Source organism: Myotis yumanensis, unplaced genomic scaffold (assembly GCF_028538775.1).
Source record: "Myotis yumanensis isolate MYYU_CA2020_CCGP unplaced genomic scaffold, mMyoYum1.0.hap1 SCAF_7, whole genome shotgun sequence".
NCBI lineage: Eukaryota > Metazoa > Chordata > Mammalia > Chiroptera > Vespertilionidae > Myotis > Myotis yumanensis.
In genome coordinates, this window is record NW_027223758.1 from 39,476,954 (window position 1) to 39,489,036 (window position 12,083).

Here is a 12,083-nt window from a genome sequence, read left to right on the forward strand (position 1 = left end):
GCAGGACTGTATATGTATATATAAAATATATCATGATTTATTAAACATATGAAGACTTTTAAAATTTTTGTTGCATTAAGAATATGTCACACAAGACCGACCCCCCTTAACACATTTTCAAGTGTCCAGCAGTCTTAACATGTCATGTAGCAGATCTCTAGAAACTCTTCATCTGCACAACTGAGACTCCATAACCATTGAGCCTTTGTGAGATCTTTTTAATAATAAAAGTAGGCTCTCAAATAAAATAGTGAGTTTTAATTTATGAAACATCAAACGCTTCTCTACCTATGTGAGCCTACGTGTGGCTCAACAGCTGTGTGGGCAGGTCTGCTTTCACAGATCCACGAATCTATCCTACTGGCTCAAAATATCCTAGAGAGTTCTCTTTGTGGTCATACCTTGATTTTCAATACTTCATTCTCTTCGTTCATTTTTAAGAGCTGTAAATCTTTGCCTTTCATCCTGTCCATGAGCAGATTCAGACTGCAGCACGGGGGGCCCATTTCAGATTCAGAGCCATTCTGAATGTTTCGACAGCACTGAAACGAACAAGCGTGACAATCACAAACCTTTCCTTTCCTCACAAGCTTCAAAAACAACAACGATTGCTCCCTATTACGTCTATCATGGGAGAGTCAGGTCGGCACAAATAAACCTTCTGAGTCTCAAAGACCAGTAGAGATTTCTAGATGAAGCAGCTGGTCTCCATATTTGCTTAAATTTGAATAGATTCTTATATTTAAAAGAGGCGGAGTACATCTTTCTGTCTTTTATATTCCCCACAGTTTTAAATATACCATTAAGTCCTTTTAAGAAAATAGAATATCTACAAGGCCAGTTTTTTTTAAAAAAAAATCTAAGTTACAGACAAATGCAGTTTGGTTACTTACAATGCATTACAAACTAATACAATCATACCTAATAGGTACAATATATAATATTATATAGATCCTATAGTTATAACATCTTTTATTCAGTAAGCATCTATTATGTATCAGATAATCTTTTAGCTGTTTTATACACACTCCTTTGTCTGAAAACTCAGAACACTAGAAGGTATTATGTCTATTATACAGATGAGGAAATTGAAGATTAGAGAGTTTAATATCCATTATAACTGCTCAAACAAGGATTAGAATCCCAGCTTGCTTAACAACAAAGCCTATATCCTCTTTAGTACAATAGATGGACTACATAAATAATTGATTCTGTCATGGTTTTGTTTTTCCTACTTCAGACCCTCACGCATATTCTCACTTTCCATATATAGAGTAGGCATTGTTTTCTTTTTTAATTTATTAAAGAATGTTTGATGGGAAAACTCTTGTAGAAGGTAGCTTACTGTCAGATAGTTAACCACAAAGATCATAGATCAATGCCTCTCAAACTTTAACGTGTATATGAGTCACTTGGTGATAGATCTAGTTAACATGCAGATTCTGATTCTGGGATTCAGGAGGTCCTGGGTAGAGCTCTAGGTGCCAGACTTCTAACAAGCTCTCTGCTGCTGCTGCTGCTGCTGCTGCTGCTGCTGCTGCTGCTGCTGGGAATGCAGACCGCACTTTGAGAGGAGCATTTTACAGAGTGAAATGCTTGGCCTCTTTGACTCCATCGTATTGAAGTCCGCTTTGTTCCCTCCTGGCCTTCAGGTTAATAGCTTCTTCAGATCAACATGCTAATCATTAGAGGAATTCTGCCTGCAGCGTGAGTTTTTAAAAGAAGATCCCTGACTAGAAGGGGCCTCGCCCGAGGAGGTAAGGGAAGTATATACAAAAATGATTGTTTTTCAAAGATTTGCAGGAACCCTGTGACCTGACTCACATCAACTAGAGTGAACAGACTAAGAACAAAGAAGTTTCACAATCTTTCTTGGACCCTTACTGGTACCCAGATGTCTGTGGTCATCAATCACCTCTTGCCACTCCAATTCCCCCTTCTCTTGACATAAAAGAAGCCTGAACTCTGTACACTTTGAAGATGGATTTGAGGCACCATTACGTTTTCCATCTTCTCAGTTGGTGCCTTCTTGGTCAGTAAACTTCTTACTTGGAGCGCTGATGTTTTGAGTTTTGGCATTTCAAAGCATTGGGTGTACAAACTTTGGTTCTGTAACGGCAGAGCCCTAGATCATTATGGTTAAATCCCTACTGTGACATTACCCCGATGCCAAAGGTTTTGATGCTGCATTTGTCTGCTAAATTGTGGTTTGAGATGGCTGAGCAGAGACACTGGCAACAAAACTTATCTCCATTCGTAAGAAACTACTTCTATTAAGGTCCTCAAAACATCCCCGATGTTATAGCCAATAGTCAATGTTCAGTCCTCAATTTACTTGGCCCACGGACACCATTTGACACAGTAGTCCAACTCCTCTTTCTGAAACCCCTTTTCTTGTATTCAGTGACTCCATTGTCTCCTGTTTTTCCTCCTAATCCACTACTCTCTTTTCTCAGTCTCCTGTGATGGTTCTTCCTCTTTTTCCTAAGATCTAATATTGAAAATCTCAGGACTCAGGGCTTAGATTTTTCTCTCACTTCTATCCACACTCACAGGCTTGGTGATCTCCTCCACTTTCAGGAGTTTAAGCACCATCCTTACTCCCCAAAATCTCTACCCTGTAGCCTGGACCTTCTATCCCAGACCTCTGTCCTCCACTCCAGAATCAGATAGCCAGCCCACCCACTAGAAACCTTCACTTGGAGGCAATAGGCAACCTCAACAGAACCAAAACTGAATTTTTTTTATCTTTCCCATCATTCATAAACATTAACCTTTTCTTTTCAGTTTCAGAACACTTGGTTTAAGATAATAATTGGAGCTAGTTGTGTTAGTTTGGGGGGCTGAGGATGATAAAGGAGACTGTGTTTATGCATCATACCCTATCTTTGGTGTTCTCCATGACCATGCAACATAGTGGATGACATTGATGCTGATGACGTGCACTTGGCTCAGATGAGATTTAACTTGGAACAATCCAGACAAGGCTAAGTGCAGATTGCTCAACCTTAAGAATATAAGGCTGATCACAGGGAAGGGGGGTGTTTTAAAGTTATTGATGGTCTGGTCACTCAGCTAATGGCTTCAACTGCATGGCCATTGGTGAGGCCCAGGTAAACCTAAAAGCTGGTGCCTCTGTCTGTCATTGGGAAATGTAGCTGCCATGTATCCTGGCTGGGCTGACACCTTCCCATATACTTTAGATAAGTAAGCCCAGCTTAAAATATTCAGGTAAGGGCTGGTCATTCCAATCTGATCCTAATGCTATCTGTGGTTAAATATTTCATGCATATGTCCATTAACATTTTTAGATAATGATAAAATATTTAACATTCATCATTCAAAGCATCAAAGAATAATTCCTATTTGGCTTTATGCTTATTTACTAAAGGAATAAAGGTAGTGCGTTTTGATAAATTCATTACCTTTGCATCTAGTTTGTGCTTTGTACCGCTATGTCCAGTTTCATCTTTAAACATTTGATTACGGATCTTTTCCAGAGTAGCTCGAATCTAGGAGATAAAAATATTTTCTTTTCATTTAAAGGCATGTAATGTCCAATACTTTTTTTCTCTATACCAGCAGCAGTATACTTGATTTATCTAGACAGTAATACATATATACTGATGTCAGATTTAAATAACTGCCATCAATCTAACTTGCATTAAGGCTAATATTGTTTAGATTGCAGAAAATGAAACACTTGGTCCTTATAACTCTCAGTCAAATCTAAAATACAATCTGAATGAATACTATACTACAAAATAATTACCATTTAGTAATTAGTATTTAATTCTATTTAGCTCTGCTTTTCTATATAGTAATTTAGTACTAATTTACTATTAAGTAATTAGTGTAAAACAATTACTATTTAGTTATCACTACAAAATAATGACTATTTAGTAATTACTATAAAATAATTACTACCTAGTAATTACTAGAGAATAATTGCTATTTAGTAATTACTAGAGGATAATTACTAAATGGAGAAGATACAAATTTATGCATGAAATATAAGCCCTGTGTCCTGGTGACCTATGGAATTGCAAGACACTCAGAGATGAATTAATAGATCTGAATGTTACAAACTATCTGTGTCCACATTTTCCCATCTCTTCTAAGAAACAGTTCATACAAATGTAAGTTTTGTTACCCATTATCATTAAATTCTTATAAGAGTTCACAATTTTCATGAAGGAACATGCCAACATGTAGTCATTGGCAGATAGCATCCCTGAGCTGTGAGAAGAAATGAGGTAAGGAGAGACAGAAAGTCAGCAGAAAAGGTAAACATCTCCTAGGGAACATGGTACCAACACTCCCGGAACAACTGAACATAATATACCCAGTAGGAATTGCAGTGGAGAATACTGTGGGACAAATTAAGTGCTGATAGGTGTTCCGAACCCCCCCTGGCTCATTCTTCTATTTCACTCCAAGTGTGAAAACAGAGGGCTCATATCCTCAAGAGGATACTAAACAGGTGTTCAAACTTCAGTTATCAAGATTGTCCTTTGCCAAACTAGGTTTGCTCTTCCTCAGACGTTCTCAGGAAGGAGAAAAGCCCACTAATCTGTATTACTTCATTGTAAAAAATCATATCGTGCTAACATGGTGTCTGGCACCCACATACCATTCTCACATATTCGGTTTCTTCAATAATGTGAGCTGACGTGGACTCATACGAGGCAGGATTGTCTTCCATCTTACCCCTTGAGGGAACCTCTGTGGTCACTGTTACTGTTGTCATGGTGAATTCTGGCTTTAGGAACACATAAATCAGTTAGACTAACTTATTTGGGGATATGATTATATGGTGTGTAAACTGTGCTGTCACTATAATTAAATACTGTATAGTAGAAAATATTATAAATTATTGATATGTGTATATACCCATAATTCCAGGAATTTATTTAATATTAAAACAACACTAGCTGAACCAATCCTTGATTAGAAGCTTAAAGATTATCTGAGAAGGAAATAGTAACATTTTTCTTTTTAATCCACATCATATTAGACTGTAGAGACTGTGGCTTCTTCATTTTTATATTCTAGCACATTGTAAGTGCTTAATAAATGTTTGCTGAAATAAAATAATATAATTATAATATGTACATATACATATATCACTTATATACAGGGTGTGGCCAATGTAGGTTTGCAGTTGTGAATATGAAAAACAGAGACATTTTGTCCTCTAGATGTGATACAATCACAAGTAGAAAGCATCACCTATGAAATACGACTTTTTAAAAAGTAAGCTTGAATCTAATTAAGCTCCTATATCTAATAGCAGTAAATATCTGTACAAGAGGAAAGTGCTTAATGCAGTGGTTCCCAGTGTGGGGCACACGTCCCATAGGGGGGCAATTTAATATTTAAGGGGAGCAATTTGAGAATGAGTTATTCACAGTGAGTTTTTTACATTTCTTATGGTTCTAGGGGCATCATATACAGCAGGGGTCCTCAAACTATGGCCCGCGGGCCACATGCAAATACAAATATTGTATTTGTTCCCGTTTTGTTTTTTTACTTCAAAATATGATATGTGCAGTGTGCATAGGAATTTGTTCATAGTTTTTTTTTAAACTATAGTCCGGCCCTCCAACGGTCTGAGGGACAGTGAGCTGGCCCCCTGTTTAAAAAGTTTGAGGACCCCCGATATACAGTATATAAATATATATTGTGACATATTTATGCATTTCAGTTCTCTATTATATGTTTTGAAACTTCATTTGCTACTTTTTCATATCACTTCATATTATTATTTTTAACAATTTCTTAGTGATTTCTTCCTCAGTACCCATTACCAAGTTAATGGCCATTTAAGCTTCCTCCATGTGAATAGGGGTCCACTTTTTGAATAATAAGAATTATATGTCACGGGGAGGGCGGGGGGAGCATCAGGATTTTGGAGATGCTTAGGTGGGCATGGCCAAAAAAAAGGTTGGGAACCACTGGTTTAATGACTCTATAAGGGTAAAGGTTGCAATCAGCCAAATCCAGATTATGTGAAATATTACCAGACAAACTAGTTTCTACCACAGATTAATTATATAAAGAAAGATGAGGCAAAGAGAAATCACTATAAATTAAGAATCTTAAGAGACATATGACCAAATGTAATATATGAATCCTCTTTGGCTCCTGACCCAAATAAACCAGCTATATAAAGACATTTTTGAGGCAATTGGGGAAATTGTAACACTGACTGGATAATAGATGATGTTAAAGACTCGCTGTAGTTTTGCTAGGTGTGATAATGAATTTATGACATTCTTTAACTAAAAATCTTGCCCAGCCAGTGTGGTTCATCAGTTGAGCGTTGACTTATGAACCAGGAGGTCACAGTTCGATTCCTGGTTGGTCCATATGATGGGATTTCGGGCTTGATCCCAGGGAGGGGGCATGCAGGAAGCAGTCCACCAATGATTTTCTCTCATCATTGATGTTTCTATCTCTCTTTCCCTCTCCCTTCCTCTCTGAAATCAATAATTTTTTTTTTTTAAAAATCTTATCTGTTAGTCATACATTCTGAAGTATTTGCAGTGAAATAATAAATTTGGAATTGCTTTAAAATATTCTAATACAGAAAAAAAGTAGGGTGGGCAAAGATGAAAGAAGTCTGGGCAAAATGCAAGGTATTGTCAAAGCTGGGCAGATGGGGTTCATTATATTCCTCTACCTACTTTGTGTCTGTGGGAAATTTTCATAATAAACAATAAAGAACTAAAAAATAAAATAAAAAGTCCCGTGAGATAGGATTATTAATCTCATTTTACCGATAAGAAAGCCAAGACTCTTATAGGTGATGTTAACTTACCTGAGATCACAGTAAAACTAACAGAGATGAAACTCAAACTTTTGTCTTCTAGACACCAAGTTCAAGGGTGTTTCCATCACATTAAGGCTGGCTTCCCTAGTGAGAAAAAAACACAATTATTTAAAGTTTAGCAATAGCCTATGCAGTTAACACATAAAGAATTTTCATATTTACTAGCATCAGTTTACAACTGGTTAGCTTTTGGGGATAACGCAGTTTTGCATTTATCCTTTAATCTTTGATGAAATTGATGGAGTATGCCAAGAATTTTCCATTTTATTCTAAATCTTCTTAGACAGCCACGCTGACTTCTATTTGTTTAGGCTGCAGTTGACTTGGCAGCTGCAGCTCTGCTGTTACAGAATTTGAGTGGAAGTACTTCTGTTACTGGGTTCTCTTAAGTCTCTTCTGGGATTAAGTTCCCAGTTCAAAACAACATCAAAATGCTCAGAGTGCAAAATAAACTCACAGAATATAAACACTCATCCACACAGAGAACAGACTGACAGCTGTTAGAGGGGAGTGGCTTGGGGCTAGGTGAAAAAATGGGAAGGGACTAAACAAAACAAATAAAAACGCTCATAAACAACAGTGTGATGATTACCACAGGGAATGGGGGGTGGAGGAGGTAGGAGAGGATAAAGGGGGAATAAATGGTGACAGAAGGAGACTTTGACTTTGACAACACAATATACAGGTGATGTATTACAGAATGGTGCATCTGAAACCTATATAATTTTATTAACCAATGTTATTCCAATAAATTCAATAAAAATTAAAGAGAAAGAAAAGAAAAAAGGAAATACCCATGGAGGCGATCAGCAATGTGTTTGGCAACCAGAGGTGGAGTGGGCCAGAGTGGTGGTCAGCAAACCAGGCCCACAAGCCCGAGCTGAATTCCTGTCTTTCTGGACAGCCTATGAACTAAGAATGGTTCTCAAATTTCAACCATTGAAATAAAAAAATAACACTTGGCCCTACCTAGCCGGTTTGGCTCAGTGGATGGAGCGTCGGCCTGCGGACTGAAGGGTCCCAGGTTCGATTCTGGTCAAGGGCATGTACCTTGGTTGCGGGCACATCCCCAGTGGGGAGTGTGCAGGAGGCAGCTGATCGATGTTTCTCCCTCATTGATATTTCTAACTCTCTATCTCTCTCCCTTCCTCTCTGTAAAAAATCAATAAAATATATTTTTTAAAAAATAACACTTCATGGCACATGAAAATTATATGAAGTTCCAATTTAGTGTCCTTAAATAAAGCTTTACTGTAACCACAGCCATTAATTTACATAGTGTCTATGCTGCTTTAGCACTATACACAGCAGAATTGAGTAGCTGTGACAGAGAAAATATGTGGCAGGCAATGTTTAATCTGCTCCTTTACAGAAAAATCCTAGGTTAGGATGTGGCAAGGAGTGGGAGCAAAACCAGTGGGAAAACAGAGGCAAGCAAAACATCGATTTGGTCTGAGTTGTTTTTGGTTCTCTAGTTCATTGCCCCTTGATCTATAGTTCCACTTGGTGGATTTACCTTCTTTTTTTCTTTTTACTATGTTATACATTATGTACATTAACAAATGATAGGAGGTATTGCATCATAGGAAGTAATCACTCTTAAGAATGGATTTCGCTGATTTCTCTCAGTCTTTCATAATTTGAAAACTATGATGCGCCTCATGTTTTATATCCAAAATATATTTTTGTGTCATTTATTCTTTTTATTAAAAAATATTTTATTGATTTTTTACAGAGAGGAAGGGAGAGAGATAGAGAGTTAGAAACATCGATCAGCTGCCTCCTGCACATCTCCTACTGGGGATGTGCCTGCAACCCAGGTACATGCCCTTGACCGGAATCGAACCTGGGACCTTTCAGTCTGCAGGCCGACGCTCTATCCACTGAGCCAAACCGGTTTCGGCAGTGCCATTTATTCTTAATATCAAGGTATGCAGCTCCTTAATAACTGTTATTTCCACTCACTATTGGGCCATCTTCAACAAGTGCCATAAAATCCTAGCCTCAACTTACACATCTGTAAAATAGGGGTGGAAACGCCTCGAATTGTAAAAATGAGTTTTTTTAAAAATCCCTGTTTGTAGAAGGCAGTCAATGGAGAGTAACTGCTGATATTGCTGCTCCTAGTATTTTATATTATTGATGACCACAGAAGATAAGCAGCTGGTTGCAAGGTTTATATCCAAATCCATTCATATGAAATCAAATTCCATTTCTCTGGTTCAGAAAACTTTTTCAACCACAGTCCTTGATTTGTATAAAGAAACCCAAGGGGAACTTAAGCTCACAAAGTCCAAACTGCCATATGGCACTAGCTTCCTGGGGAAAATCCATCTTAACATTTTATTTCTGCCAGAAGTAGATTAGGCAGATAAAAATTTCAACATAAAACACAATCAGTTAATTAAAGTGAGAAACGAATTTTATTTGTTTTCTGCTAGAGTGGATTGAAGACAGCTTACAAGTGGCATCCCTCCAAGAGGTGTTATTTCCTAGATCAAAGCAGTGCAGAAAGGACTCTCAGGGGACAGGGGAGGTGCTGAGCAGACTGGGCTTTGGCTTCTCATCTGAACCAAAGAAGCTCTGCTTTGTTCAGTCTCACACTGATTTTTTCCGTGAGACTTTCGGTGAAGAAAGAGCTTTCTACAAAGAGAAGTTTTGGAGCCTGACTATCTAGCTTCATGGCCTGACCCTGCCACTCAGCAGAGGTGTTGAACTTGAGCAAGTTCCTTAACCTCTCTGTGCCTCTGTTTCCTCATTAGTAACATTCAGATAATATCAATAACATGAATAATTAATAATATAAATAACCTGTATGGAATTGTTTGAGTTAACACTTTTCAAGCACTTATAACAGTGCCTAGCACATAATAAATGATTCATACATGTTTGTCAAATGAGTAAGTAAAATATGAAACCATCAGTGGTAGAGAAGAACCAGGTAATATTTTAAACAGTCTGCAGATTGAGCTGGGCTATAAGAGAAACTCTGTTTGGGGGAATCTAAAGACCAGCAAACCCATTGAATTGGTTCTTTCTTGAGAAAGCATCAATAATCCATCAATATCCTAACTGATTACATCTAATGAATAGTTTACAAGTTACAAAGCAATTCATACACATTATTGTGAATTGTGATAAAGCAACACATCACTGGTCACCCAGAATGATGTGACTAAACCTACTTCTCTGTTTAATTACAGAAGAATGGCTTACCCGCTATACAATCAACACATAGAAGGCAACGAACTGTGTCCCCTCTCTCATTTACATGTTGAAGTCTTAACCCTCAGTACCTCAGGATGTAACCTTATTTGAAATAGGGTCACTGTAGATGTAATTAGTTAAGAATAACTCATACTTGGGTAGGATGGGCCCCTAATCCCATATGACTGGTGTATTCATAAAAAGGGGAAGTGTGGACACAGACATGCACTTTGGGGGGAAGTGGAGGGCAGCAATCAAGGTGGTGCTTCTACAAGCCAAAGCGCGCCCCAAACTTCTAGGGAACCACCAGGAGCTAGAACTCGAGAAGCACAGAACAGATTCTCCCTCAAAGCCCTTAGAACAGTGGTTCTCAACCTTGGCTGCACATTAGAATCACCTGGGAATCTTTTTAAAATCCTGATTTCTGGGCCCCATCCTCCGGAAATTCTGTTTCTTTGTTACTAAGGTTGTGGCCCCACCCCAAAACAAAGAAACAGAATTTCCAGAGGATGAGGCCCAGAAATCAGGATTTTAAAAAGATTCCCAGGTGATTCTAATGTGCAGCCAAGGTTGAGACCACTGCCTTAGAAGGAACCCATTCCACCAACAGGGCCTGGGACTTCCAGCCTCCAGAATTGGGAGACAGAAATGACTATGTTTTAGCCCCAGTTTGTGGCTTCATCATAGCAGCCCTAGGACACTAACACAGGCACTGTTCATATTCTAGAGCAGCAGTTCTCAACCTGTGGGTCGCGACCCCTTCGGGGGTTGAACGACCCTTTCACAGGGGTCGCCTAAGACCATCGGAAAACACATATATAATTACATATTGTTTTTGTGATTAATCACTATGCTTTAATTATGTTCAATTTGTAACAATGAAAATACATCCTGCATATCAGATATTTACATTACGATTCATAACAGTAGCAAAATTACAGTTATGAAGTAGCAGCGAAAATAATTTTATGGTTGGGGGTCACCACAACATGAGGAACTGTATTAAAGGGTCGCTGCATTAGGAAGGTTGAGAATCATTGTTCTAGAGATTCTAACAAAAGTGTTTCTTTCCTCTACTTAGCCCTTAATTCAGTCATTCATATATTAAGTATTTATTAAATACAGCTGTGGCCACAGGGGTGAGCCAGGGACTCTGCCTTCATGGGAATAGTACAAAACAATAGTATGCAGAGAAAATAATGAGAGGTGATAACAAGTGTCGTGAAGAAAAGCAGAGCAGGGGAACAGAATAAAAGGAGGCACTGGCGCTGGGTGGGAAGGGAAGACATTTAAGCAAAAGTCTTGAATAAAAGAGGCGAAGCCCTATGGCCATCAGGGAGAAGAGGACTCCAGGCTGTGGGGGGAGGAGCAAGAACAGGCTGGAGTTTTGGTTAGTGTTCTAAGAACAAGGAACACAGTGTAGCCTACATGATTTCTTTTTTATTTTGAATGTAGCAGGGATTTTTTTTAATAGCCTGAAGTTTAAGACTTCCAATTTGCCTAAGGAGCTGTCACCACAGCCACTTAAAACAGGTCTCCTCCTGGCTGGTAAGGCTTCCTCAGGGTTCAAGGAAAGGCAGGGTAGAACAAAGTCAAGGCAAGTGCAGCGAACTCCAGGTCAGGCAAGAGAAGGGGCCATAAAGTCCAGGTGACTAAGTAGTCTTCTCAACTCATTTCTGTGGATGCCGATTGAAAAGCTCCATGGTGGATGGTTGGCATGTTTTGGCTGTTCAATACTTGACCCTCCTTCCCAGATAATACAGAATCGGCATCTGTACAGAGTCTTTGCAGGAAAAGGTGCCTTACCTGTTCTTCCTCCCTCCCTGGGGCTGGAGCACAGGTCCAACACCTAGACCCAGCCCACTGAGTACTGTCACCTGGAAAGGTTAGTAAGGGGTTGTCCATCAGGCATGTGGAAGCTGGAGTCAATGAAAACCCCATTATTACTCTGGGAAGGGAAGGAGGCTGGCACAGGGCGGTGCTTTGTGCCCAGGCAGGAGGCCAGTGGCAATGCCAGAAGGACTTTATCTTGCTCTTGCTA

General features: G+C 38.9%; 1 protein-coding gene across 3 annotated transcripts in view; it reads right to left on the minus strand.

The window, feature by feature from the left end:
• Positions 1-12,083, minus strand: part of CCDC68 (coiled-coil domain containing 68) — a 56,092-nt gene that overhangs the window by 26,271 nt on the left and 17,738 nt on the right. For 2 of the 3 annotated variants that reach the window (XM_070420320.1, XM_070420319.1), the window contains 4 exons: positions 6,824-6,919; positions 4,634-4,762; positions 3,426-3,512; positions 402-542 (listed from right to left, as the gene is read on the minus strand). In XM_070420320.1, the coding sequence (XP_070276421.1) occupies positions 402-542; positions 3,426-3,512; positions 4,634-4,750 (345 nt within the window). In that variant the 5' untranslated portion in view covers positions 4,751-4,762; positions 6,824-6,919. The remainder of the gene's footprint in view (positions 1-401; positions 543-3,425; positions 3,513-4,633; positions 4,763-6,823; positions 6,920-12,083) is intronic. The other variant, XM_070420321.1, reaches the window with a different exon arrangement.